Here is a 13083-nt window from a genome sequence, read left to right as displayed (position 1 = left end):
ATATATCAGTTCATTTCTAGTGAGTTGTACTCATCATCAGATATTACTGGGAAGGAAATGGAAAAAAAGGGTAAGCTTTGTAGTTTCTGTCCTCTATCAACAAGAAGCCACAAATTGGGCATTAAAACATTGACTTTGTTAACCACCATTGACTGTTTAGAAGCCATTAGTAGGTTTAATATTATGGCTGTAAGGGTACATTTTGTCCTTTCAAAAGAGAAATCTAAAGACTAAATTTGAAAAGGGGCTCCTGGGGAGTAAAAGCTTTTCCTTTTCCATTTGCTTCTCTTGTGTGTGTTGGTTTTTTCCCTCCCTTTTAAAATCCTAGCCCACCCAATACTCTTTGGCGGCCGCTGTGACCCAGTGGGGTCACTCTGATTTTCTAACCAGGGGGCACACTATTTGAGAGCGCTTTCCTGCGGCATTAATGCCGGTGCTTCTTGATGGGCCGGCCAGCTGGTCTGGCTGCTGCAGGGAACCAGAGGGGTCAGCACACACTCCTCAAAAGACCAAAGTCATTTTTGGCACTAAGAGCCCATAACTAGAACCTTCCGTTGAAAGGACCATTTTCAAGCAATAAAGTGATTTTGGTACAAAAGTAAACCGACTCACCCCAGGTAAAGTTTTAATATTGTGCAGTGCATTCTGGGCCTCAAGTGCAGCTTTTCTTGTATAAAATGTTACGAAACAACAACCTACAGAGAGAAATGAAAAGGTTTTAGAAATTTCTGTGAATGCTTTGCTTAGATATAATGGAGACTGTGGCGAACAAATAATCTACTTAAAAGGATGCACAATTTGAAAATAATAAAGTGCATGAGAACAGTAATAACAACATCTCAAGCATTTACACAGTGCTTTTCATCCTGAATCATATTTATTAGCTTTACCCGTGTTGGAGATCAATTCATAACTCTGTGCACCAGCTACCTGGAATACAGCTCTTCAGAAATGAGGGTGGGAGGTGGGGGGTGAGCTGTTAATGGGACTTGTGGTGTAGCAACCACATAAAGAGAAGCGTTTAATCACAACAACAACAGCAGAAACTTACATTAACTATAATTTCCTTACAGGATATCTAGAACATTACACTTTTAAAATACTTTCTAAACTCAGTGGATTAGACAACTGGATTATAAACTTCTTAACAGCTGAGATAATGCTCTATTCTTTTTTATCTCCATCATAGTACATAATGCAAAGTCCTGTACATGAGATACTCAATAGTTGTTTGCCAGAATAAAAGACACTATTTTAGCCAGTTAGCAACTAAGTTACAATACAGGTGGGCACAAGCCCAAACGATGTTTGCACACTCTGTCCCATGTATTAAATATGGCTGTGGCAGGCACATCCATGGGCAACCTCTTGATTCCTTATTTCCAAGAGCCGATGGGAGTCCAGGCTGAATGCCCCTCCAGGAGAGGCTAGCATATACCCTCCACACAACCAACGCCATCCACCAAAGAAATGGTGTCAAAACCTGGGACCATTCCTTCTGTGCCCTAAAGGATGGTCGACTCCCAGAACAGGAAGCTAACGATACCGAGTAACATACCCGGTTAAGCCAGATAAAGATATCAGTTAATCTGTTAACAATCAGCATGTAGTTTCTGAACACAACCAGGCTTACAAAAAGGGTCTAGATAAAAACTAAATGTTTAAGGAAAAAAGATGCTGCTTATGACCTGGGCTGTCTTTGGTAAGGTGGGCTAAGAAAAAAAACAAGTGGAAAGATGTATTCACCCAGATTATACATATTTTACCCCACTTTGCTAAAGGATCGTAATGCATGGAGCCAGAGATGAGGAGAGCTTTGAGAGGTACTCCTACGCCTAGGACAGCAAGTAACAGGAGAGAAATGCACAGCATTTAGGCATCAACATTGGTTCTATTTGGGGTAATGATGAAAATAAGACCAAGAGCAAAAAAAAAACACCAAGGCACAGCTGGAGAGCAGGGAGTTGGCACCATTAGCCATCTTGAGAATGTGAAGTTAATATTCTGATTTTTCAAAAACAAAAAGTTCATTCAAAGGAATAGGGGAAAATAAAGTACAATACCATTTATATAGCATTCCTAAATGCATCGAAGATGACACCTCCTCATTTGGAAAGAAATTTGGACACTTGTCATATACTTGATCTCACTGGAATCTATCGAGATTAAATACGCAAAACCCTCACCTTGTGGACAAAGTGAAGTATGATCACAGCTTCTTGGCATTTAAAAAATACATGTATCCAAGGATAGAAAACCCTTAAAATATACCATTGGCATGACAGAGAGAACTGAAAATTATGAAGTTTCTTTAAAGAACCACAGATGGGCAGAATGGCCATTTTTATATGAGCTTTCATTTCAGATATCTGGATTTCTCTGAACATAGTTCCTTTAGCCATGCTGCCTGCTGGTAGATTTTTTTTTTTTTTTTTTTACTGAACTAATCAAATTAACGAGTGGTTTTAGCTTCACTGGTATCACATAAGCCCAACAAAAGTCATAGGGATTGCTGTAGATCAAGGAATAATTTAAAACAGCAAACTGAAGTCCCAGCTTCTCGTACCTACTATAATCACTCTAAGAAGAAGAAAAAAATACCAACTATACTTTGCAAGGCATGGTATAGAGAGAAGAGCAGAGAAATACACAACCACTACTTTCTGAAAGCATTTAACAACCAGACTCTCAGTAGGTCCCCTCTCCTGGGCTTACAGGTTTGGGTGCCAGGTAAGGACACAGTGAGGAAGGATCTGAACTTAAACCCCAATAATCAAAGCTTCACAAAGAAGCAGAATCTGATACTTTCAAGCAGGTGGGTTTGGGAGGTGTGATACTTAAAAAAAAATATTTAGGGAGGAGGTAGAAGTTATACAATAGTTTGCTTGCCAGGGAAGAGGAAAAACAAATGTCAGTCTGGCCACACTCAGAGCTAAGAATGAAGCATTCAGATTGGTCTAACGGGTGGGGAACATCCAGCCTGCGGGCCGTATAAGGCTGGAGACATCAATACCAGCTGACATCTCACACGTCTTACCAAATAGAGCCGGCTAATTTTTAAGTTGATAATTTTGTATGGCCCTCGAATGATGTTAGAGATATCCAAATGGCCCTCGGCAGAAGAAACTGTTCCCCACCCCTGGAAAAGAATAATGAAATGACGGGAAGTGGAAATGAAGAAATAACACAATGCTAAGATAAAAGCAGCAAGGAGCCACAGTGATGGGCACTGCGGGGAGCGTGTACACTCGGCCAACCTGAGAGCCCTGACCAGTACACGGCGGTCTCAGAAACGGCGCAAGCTTTCCTGCCTTCAATCCCGAACGAAGAGCCTACCATTTCCCACGGCCTAAAATCCACTGGGAAGGGAGAGTTCATTTCCTATTTAAGTATTAATATGGTGCCCTCGGGGGTGGTAACATTTAATTGTTCCTAGCTATTTACATCTTATTGGTATAAACTTGGCTAAAGTGTTTTCCTCCTCTTTATTATTTAAAGAAATATATATTTTTTTATTGGAGAGAGAAAGAGAGAAACATTGATGTGAGAGGGAAACATCGATTGGCTGCCTCCTGCACGCCCCCTCACCAGGGATCGGGCCCACAACCTGGGCATGTGCCCAGACCAGGGATCGAACCAGCAACCTTTTGGTGCATGGGACGACACCCAACCAACTGAGCCACACCAGCCAGAGCTAAAGTGCCTTCCTCTTGAACAAAGTTCTTAGTGAATGGAAGGTATTGTTTGTGGTGGTTTGTTTTCGAGACAGGGCAAGTCTGAACCTGAGATCTGAGCCGTGTGGGAGGGTGATGAAGAGGGGGAAAGGAATGAAGAGAGGAGTCTAATGTACAGCAGGGGAGATGGGAAGGTACCCTAACTCTCAAACTCTTCCACTTTCATTTGGAGTCCTCTCTGCCTGTCTAACTGATAAGGTGAAATCAGACATTCGTTACTACTGATCCTCTCCAAATTATGTACTGGTCTTAACTCTTACTTTATGGCAATTTAAATAAAGGTCCCTTTCTTTTAAGATGCTGCCAAAATCAGCTCTAGTTCTGGTTATAATACATTGGAGCATGTCCTGCATAACCTTGGTGATAGCTTCCCTCACTGCTCACTGAACTCCAACCCAACAGCTCAGCACCATGGGCGCCAGGCTTGGCGAGCACACTTGTCACCTTTTCAAAGGTGCCCCATCTTCAGGCGGGCACAGCCTCTCTCCATAGTTCATGGCTTGGACAGCAGAGCCCAGGCTGAATTTCTGCCCCTACTTGTAGCCTAAGCTGGGCACCATCATGCAGTGAACAACTCATGAAATGTGTGGGTTCTGGGGAAGACAGTATGATTTGGACTCGCATCCCAAGACTCTGCCCTTTGGTTTCAGACATTTGGATCCTGAGTGACTCAGGAGAAAACATCTAACTTCCTCTGTACCTTAGTTACTTCAGTTTCACTACTTCTAAATCAGTGAATAAAAACCAGGTCTCCTTACCCCCCCTCCCCAAACTGTTTAAACATAAAGCCAAAGTGTTTCATTCAGAACAAATTTTCAAAGTCAAAAGTCAAAATTATTCTTTATCTTTCCTGGGCTAAAAATGTCTTGCCCTTAATTCAGCATGCATACCAATCCACTTAATAAAAACGGTGTTTGATTAAGTTATCTTAAAATGTGCAGGATAAATACAGAATTGTAAATTTAAATAGTCCCCTTAAATGCAGCAAGTTCTATCCCCCAACCCCCATGGGGCTTCAGTCTATACACTTCCAGAATAAGAATGTGTTCAAGATGCCTGTTTCTGTGAGTACTCTCTAAAAACCAGTCTTTTTAACCCATCTATCACTTAATACGCTCACTTAAAATTTTAGATTCATTGACCCGCAGAGATTATTTCAACAAAGGAAGGGAGAAATATCATTATTTGCCCTGCCATGGTAATTATCATGGAAAAAGGTCAGGGAGCTACTAGAGATCCCAGAAGACCCATGAAGGTGCAGGAAGGATGGAATTTTCCTTCTTGCCTATCCTAACTGGATGTACAGCTGTTAAGGGAACCACCTGTCTCTGAGATTTCCCTGCACCAGCTGTAACTCGGGTCTGAAATTTACTGGACGCGTTTCCAGGTCAGCTGTAACGCCAGATGGCTCGGCAGTCTGATTCTGGGGACCGACTCCCTCCTTCAGCAGTTCCGACATCACCGTAAGGTGGGTGGTTAAACATCTACAACGTCCACAGGTGCTCTTCAGTGGTCAGCGGCTGCAACGTGCACCAGAAGGACAAACCCTCCAGTTTGGGGGTTCCAGGGTCCTTTCTGGAATGTCAGCCACAGCATGTGACCGGCCAGGGGACTCTTGGGGTGTGAGTAGAGGCGACTGCAGCTGGATGAGCCGGGCGCTTCAGCAAGCCTCAGGCTTCCTTTTTCTGCTTAATGCTGCTAATTTTTTGCTGCCTCATATTTTTCTGCTTTGCTCCTTTGACACTAATTAGCACTTGTACCTCACAATTCTTGCCACCTTTATCCACTCATTCAGGAGCCTCTGCCAGTGGCAGCAGCCAACTTACAAAAGAACATGATGTTCCACACCCACGGTACTTTGTAGCACCCTGCTTTCCCACACTCATTGATAGAATGATTTGTATCAGTAAGTGCTTTAGATTTTGGAGAGGAAAAAAAAAAGTCCATCTTTCACCTGTCTGTTTATCATCCCCACCCCACGGCTCCTCGGAAGGGCTTTTCAAATTCACAGGTGAAAAAGGCTCAGTGGCAAAACTTGCGAGGTGATTCCAGACCCAAACACCTGTTTCGGGCCTGCACAGAGCCTCACCCACCCACTGCTGACGACTCCTCTGATCACCAAGGGATGTTGGCGAGTCTGACCCATGACGGGTAACATGTGAAAGCACAGTGACCATTAACATCTCCCTGAGAATTCATTCTGCTGCTTGAATTTGAACATCCAGCAGAGCCCCTAGTGAGGCAACGCAGAACAGGTCAAGTTCGACGGAGGAGAGGTCTGGAAGAGAGACCCGGAGCGCAGAGGCCGTCTGGGGAGGCCGTGGTGCAAGGCCTCACATGAGCATCTCTGGGTGGTTGCAAGCAAATGGACGTTAGGCACCAAGGGCAGGAGAGAGGTACAGAAAAGTCACCTGGTTCCAGGGTCCCTTATCTGCGGCCCCTGTCTCCTCGGAGCCCCGTCGGGGTTGGGGGGGGGGTGCTGGGAGTTTCACCACCCAGGTTCCCAGAAGTGGGCAAGTTCAGCAATCTAACTGCCTACGTTCAGCTTGGAAAGTGAAGTGCAATCCGTATTACAATTGTGTGATAAGATGAGACCATCTTGTATCAGAAGTTGAGAATGGCAATTCCCAGAGAGGCTGAGCTCCGTAGTCAGGACAGGATAGCCGGCGTCTGACTACACGTCTTCACAGGCAGTTTCTGCTGTCGTGAAGGGTTCCCTCAGGCACTCTGCTAGCTTAGCTGCTGAATAATTTGAGACACTGTTATGAGGTTTTTGCTGTTTCCAAAGATAAAGTTTCAAACATACACACACACACACATTCTCACACACATACACATACAAAATGGTAGTATATTTAAAATCATAAAGAAGACACTCCATTTTACTGAAAGACTTTAATTTTAAATGATCAAGTAGATTTATCCTCAAAGAAACCATCTGAATTATCACAAATCTTTTCAAACCACAGCTGTTTCTCACAACAATCTCTGCTTAGAAACTCTTGGTAATAATATTCACGGAATTAAAAAAAAAAAGGCACAGCTTACATCATGTCTTGCCCTGAGTCAAACAGCAATTTGTTGACATCGTCCAGTGTGGAGGGCGGTGCAGCCCCAGCCCCAGAGAGTGATGCCAGAGATCAGATTTTAAAGTTAACTCTGCCCCACAGAGAACCGACACCGGTTCATCACAGGGCCCTCTCCGAGGTTTCCAAACCTTACCGAGTTGGGGAGGGAAGGAAACTAAGGTTTGAGGCTCTGAAGGCACCATTTCAAAAGGCATTTTCTTTAAGCCTTTGACTAAAATATAGACAACGAGGCAGTCTGTATTATATCTGTGGGCTTGTTTTAAGGAATCCAGGTATAAAAACCGGAGGTCAGTGACTTGAACGGTGTTCGGTTATTGAAATGGTCGCCCGTCAGCTGTCATGTCGACATTTCAGATCACAGGGCAACGCCTCATACTCAAGGAGCCGGCCCTGCGTGAGACACAGTCCAGGGCTGTCCTGGAGCCCCGCCTGGGCAGAGCACGCGTTCCCCCGTGAAAGGGGCTCTCGTCAAGGGGAGAAAGGGCCTTTGTAGAATGTTCTGGTTCTAACTGGTCATTCCTTTATAAATGCCACTCTTTAGCAATATCCTCATATAGAAAATTGTGCAATGCTTTCTGAAGTACAAACAAATAACTGTATAACTTGAGGATGGAGGAAGGAAGGTGAAAAATGATTTCCCACAAGTCTGTGGCTAAGTTACTAAAATGAAGCGAAGCTTACGGTGGCCGTGCACCTGGACTCCTGTCTCTGCAAGCGGACTCTATCCACGGCAGACAGACACAGGGCTGTCCGCGTCTTCAAGGCCAATCAACATCTCCAACGTCAGACATCGGCGTCGCTTCCTAAGTCTAAGCAAATAAACACCTCAAAGCAGCCGCAAAATGATCAGCTGATGGCTGAACCCTGCATTTCTTTCCTTCTTTTAAAAACAAAGTAATGGACGTGGCCGACAAATTCACCTCAAGATCTGTATTTGAATTCAGGACATCAACAAAGTCATCATGTTGTGAACTGGAAATTCTTGTAACGGCTGCGTTTGGATGCTAAGGAGCCAACAGACTGAGGGGCCGAAGCCCCGAAGGCTACCTTGGTGAACCCGCCCGGTTTTTCTCTTTCTGTGAATGACGCTCTCTTTTGTGCACCTTCGCAAGCAAGGCAGGTGCCTGCGTTACCCAAGCTGCATTGCAGTTGGGACCTTGGCTTCTTGTCAAATCTGTCGCATATAGGCCAGCTGAAGTCAAAAGAGGACATACTCCTTATCCTGGATTCCCCTTGTAATCTATTTCCTCCCTCAATCTTTGCCACTCCATAGAGAATTTAATACCTTTTCCCGAATCCAAAGGTTGTTGATCTAAGTGGTGTATTTTGTGCTCAAGTGAATCTCACACACACCCAGCTCTCGACTATCAATCATGGGCCTCACCCCTGCCAAGACCCTGGACTTTCAGTTTCTACAAAGCAGTTAAAGGTTCAAAAACTCCGTCAAAAGTCCCCTGAACTATATTTTAAAAGAAAACTTAGCAATGACCTGAACAAAAAGAAGCAGTTTACCAGTGTGGTGTGGAAGGTGACCCTCAGCACCTTGATGAAAAAGACGACGACAAAACGCCATTCTCCGAAAGCACACAGATGCTCCGGAGGCGAACTGGTACCGGGGGAGCACAGGTGGTCCCTTTCCTGGACCCAGAGGCCACCCACCAAAACAGGTGCTGCCAGATAAACCATGTCAAATGCACTGCTATTAACTTGTGGTCTCCATGGCCCTAGGTGTTTCTTTTACTTTGTCCTCCAAGCATGGCTAGCCTCCGAGGAGTGCAGTATGGGCCTTCACGTGTAGTGCTACTGACATGGCTACATTAAAATGCCACTCCCACCCTGGCCGGTTTGGCTCAGCGGTTAGAGGGTCCACCTGCAGACCACAGGGTCTCGGGTTTGATTCCGGGTCAAGGGCACGTACCTGAGTTGCAAGTTTGATCCCCGGCCCCAGTCGGGGTCATGCAGGAGGCAACCAATCGAAGTGTCTTTCTCACATTGATCTCTCTCCCTCTCTTCCTTCCACTCTATCTAAAAATCAATGGAGACATATCCTCGGGTGAGGATTAACCACAACAAAATGCGCCTCCTGCTTGCGTTTCCTTACTGTGGGTCCTTTCAACCTGGCTGCGGCACCCAGATGGCTGCCATGACCTACGTGAGACGCCAAGGAGAAAGCGGCATTCAAAGCCGAAAATTAGCTCTGGGAAGAACTCGCAAGGAGATGAAATACTTTTGTTTTGAAAGCCCCCACCACTTCACTTTTTTTTTTTTGCTCTACACTCAAAACCAAGAAAAATAAAATTAGAGGAAGTTACCATGGCATTGCTTTCTCTGGGCTTCCATACACCTCTCACAGAACCACTGAGTTTTATAATCTGTTAACTCAACTAACCTAACAAGAAGCTAAAAGAAAAGGCAAAACCCACCTTAATAATTATTGGCTGACAGCACCTTTCAAAGTCAAAGCCTCTCCCAGGGGCTGTGCCATGAGCCGCCCCCGATAGCTTCTGCCTAGAATGCTTTCAACCTCCTTTCATGTCACCAAAAATGTCTTTTTATAACCTAAGCCTCTGTTTGAAACTTCTAACAGCCTCCTAGAATGAACCTCTCCTCTCTCTCTAAAGCGGGTCGTCCATAGCAGGCATAACAGCTACTCAATACAAACGCCTCCCCTCGTAGAAATCAACTTTTAATGACACTGTATCCAATCAGCTGAGTTTTGCAGAGTCTGGTATAGCTGGCACCCTGAAGTACAAAGCATCACCATGTGGCCACTACCTGGGAAGCAGAACCGCACTGCCGTTCTGCCTTCAGTGTGGGGAATCTGTGGCGGCCTCCCCTGGGGTCACCAGTATAAACCCAGGGAATCCCGAGGGAACTTCACTGCCAAAGCAGGAGCCACACTTCCTACTCTGGCTGCCCGGCAGGAGCTGCTGTCCCGCGAGAGCTCTGACTCACCGTCCACGCAGGACTGTCCCTGTGCCGCAAACCTGAGCCATCCCTTCAACCAGGGGGAGAACTGTGAGCTCACCGGTTCCCTGCAAGCCTGCACGCTCCCCCAAGGCTCCACACCTGACGTGCTGTGACCACGATGTGTTAAGTGGCCACAGGTCTAGGCTACTGCCAGCCTCCTGCTGCCCTGAGGACCTCTCGGAGAAACCATCTCCAGATGCTCCCACGGCCCGGGAAGACAGGCCCCTGCTCCACATCTGTCAGAAAAACTGTTTCTCTCTCTCTCTCTTTTTTTTTAACTGAGATGAAACTTACTGTATTTTGAAGCCTTTTTTTGGAAAATCAGCTGAGGAGGGTACACAGCTGTGTGCACCACAGCACTTCCCCACCCACTGTTATGGACACCCAAGGAGAGCAGCTGAGGAAGAGTATACACAGCTATGTGTGCCACAGCACTTCCACACCCACTGTCATGGATACCCAAGGAGAGCAGCTGAGGAAGAGTATACACAGCTGTGTGTGCCACAGCACTTCCCCACCCATTGTTATGGACACCCAAGGAGAGCAGCTGAGGAAGAGTATACACAGCTGTGTGTGCCACAGCACTTCCCCACCCATTGTTATGGACACCCAAGGAGAGCAGCTGAGGAAGAGTATACACAGCTGTGTGTGCCACACTTCCCCACCCATTGTTATGGACACCCAAGGACAGCAGCTGAGGAAGAGTATACACAGCTATGTGTGCCACAGCACTTCCCCGCCCACTGTTATGGACACCCAAGGAGAGCAGTTGAGGAAGAGTATACACAGCTGTGTGGGCCATAGCACTTCCCCACCCATTGTTATGGACACCCAAGGAGAGCAGCTGAGGAAGAGTATACACAGCTGTGTGGGCCATAGCACTTCCCCGCCCACTGTTATGGACACCCAAGGAGAGCAGCTGAGGAAGAGTATACACAGCTGTGTGGGCCATAGCACTTCCCCACCCACTGTTATGGACACCCAAGGAGAGCAGGTGAGGAAGAGTATACACAGCTGTGTGTGCCACACTTCCCCATCCATTGTTGTGGACACCCAAGGAGAGCAGCTGAGGAAGAGTATACACAGCTGTGTGCCACAGCACTTCCCCGCCCACTGTTATGGACACCCAAGGAGAGCAGCTGAGGAAGAGTATACACAGCTGTGTGTGCTACAGCACTTCCCCGCCCACTGTTATGGACACCCAAGGAGAGCAGGCAGAAAAGGCATCAAGGGCAACACTGCTGGGATCCGCTTTTTCCCCTTTCCCCTGGGCCTCTGAAATAAACCACTTATGTCGAACCATTTCAAACATCTGATACCTGTAAAAGTAGCTGCAAAATTTTAATGTCACTGTCTCCCGTGATAGGTTAACCACTGCATGTGGCTGTTTGAACGCCCCTCTGCTCCGAGCACGCTCGCACAGAGCCCTGGGATGGGATAAAGGACGGCGGCGGGCTTCTCCACAGAGACGGTCCCGCGACCTCTGGAATACACAGTAACAAGCAAACTGTGTAGTTATTACTATTTTATTTTTAAATACTAAGTCTAGAGTAGGAAGAAGGACCCTATTTTTTCTCTAAAGGTTAGGAAACAAAATAACTTTAGGTTGAACTTGACATGCCAACTACAAGGTCATATTGGGCTGTGTCCCTAAACTCGGTGTGACTGGACTAATGCCCTCGTCCGGTGGTCTCCCAGGAGTCTTGGTGGTGAGGCAGAGATGGTACCCCGGGGATGGCGGCAACATCTCCTTCTCCGAGGGCCCAGGGCTGCAGCAGGCCTGCAAGCCGAGTTAACCAAGACACCTTCACACAGATGAAGGAAGGTGGCCCAGGGGTAACTGTGGGGCAAGGTGGTTCTGTCTTGAATCCAATTAGAAAAGATTTAGTTTCTGAAGTACCGAGGGACCTCATTAAAAGGAAGTTTTTAGTGTAAGGTTATTTCATAGCATGGATTCTCTTGAGGACAGGGTGGCATTTTAATTAGGAGTTTGGTGGCAATGAGAGGAGGTTAAAATCATGTCTATTTTCCTGTGATTCTCAGTTCAGCACATTGGGTTTTAGATGCTTCCTGGCCAGCCCAGTCTGTTGGGTCTCAGGTTCATTGTGCTGCTCCAAGGGTGTGGCGATTTGTACTCCTGGAGACTAGGAACACAGACCCCTTACTGTGAGCTTGAGTAAAATTCAGCTCAGCTCTGTCCTTCAGCGGATAGCACTGGTACTCTAGCATTTTATGGGCCTGACCTAGGTGGGGCTGAACTCTCAAGAGGCCTTTCAATCCAGAGCAAAACCAAAATATTTTTTCTGGGATTGGAGTAAGGAATCATATCCACTTCCTGACTCCTGTCTTCACAGCCAAAGTGAAATGTGGAGGCAAACCCTCTGGCTACAGAAACTATGTGGACGAAAGTGAAGATCTGTGCTTATTTTAGACGGTTTCCTGTGCTGTGTGACCCTGGAGAGTTGCTGTTACGGCCACGGCAACGGCCTCACCCACTCCCACAACGGCGAAGTCATTTTTCCTGAGCATGTTGATCAGGGAGGGAGAGACTTTTACAGATTTCCTGGAACAGCAAAGCTCATGTAAGAAATGTACTTCTGTAGCCAAATATGAGTTGATGTTCCAGGGAAAAGAGGTCCCAAAGTTCTCAGGGCAGAGACCAGGACAGTTTTCAAAGTCACACTGGATTTTCTCTCCTGCTTCATTCACGACACGTCACAGTGAGTCAAGTGGTCACCCTGTATCAGAATTTCAGATGGACGGGGAGGGGATTGACACATTTCTTTACTTCCCCAAGCTCTGCTTCCTTATTTATAAAATCAGGTTAGTAATAACAGCCATATATAGGGTTGTCACAGTAAACAAAATACTTTGTGGAAATGTATGACACAGCTGCTGGCACACCCATCAAAGTGCTGAATAAATGTTACATAGTATCGTCCACCTCACATCTGTTCTATTTCTCCAGAAAGCCACAAGCCAGGCAGAACCTAGGCAGGTTCCCTAGGAGGCAGGTGAGGGGCAGGCAGTGTTACCCCAATGTTGTAACGAAAAGAAACAGAGGGGGCTGAAAGGCAGTGTCAACATGCCTGCCACGACATCACGCTGCCCCCCACTGGCCCCTGTGTGGGAAGGGAGACAAGCGAGCCTCTTCTGTAAATGATGACACGCACCCTTTAATAGGGTTTGGAATTGATTTTGTTGTCTTGCTTTCTGAAGTAATTACTCAGAACTAGCCAAGTTCACTCATTTGCATGGCCTTTGAGGACTCTGCACATCCATTTCCGTGG

General features: G+C 46.3%; 2 protein-coding genes across 7 annotated transcripts in view; both read right to left on the bottom strand.

Annotated features, from left to right (window-relative positions):
* Positions 1 to 13083, bottom strand: part of CELF2 (CUGBP Elav-like family member 2) — a 317950-nt gene that overhangs the window by 106511 nt on the left and 198356 nt on the right. For all 6 annotated transcript variants that reach the window (XM_036264792.1, XM_036264782.1, XM_036264801.1 and 3 more), the window contains exon 3: positions 613 to 695. In XM_036264792.1, coding sequence (XP_036120685.1) covers positions 613 to 695 — 83 coding nt within the window. The remainder of the gene's footprint in view (positions 1 to 612; positions 696 to 13083) is intronic.
* LOC118632088 lies at positions 8815 to 11164 on the bottom strand. Its single transcript, XM_036264848.1, has 2 exons — positions 10995 to 11164; positions 8815 to 10919 (listed from the first exon to the last, which is right to left on the bottom strand). Exons 1-2 carry the CDS (start codon positions 11103 to 11105, stop codon positions 10068 to 10070), a joined length of 963 nt encoding a protein of 320 aa, XP_036120741.1. The 5' UTR covers positions 11106 to 11164; the 3' UTR covers positions 8815 to 10067.

This window comes from Molossus molossus, unplaced genomic scaffold, assembly GCF_014108415.1.
Source record: "Molossus molossus isolate mMolMol1 unplaced genomic scaffold, mMolMol1.p scaffold_m16_p_1, whole genome shotgun sequence".
NCBI lineage: Eukaryota > Metazoa > Chordata > Mammalia > Chiroptera > Molossidae > Molossus > Molossus molossus.
This window is presented reverse-complemented; position numbering and strand designations above follow the sequence as displayed.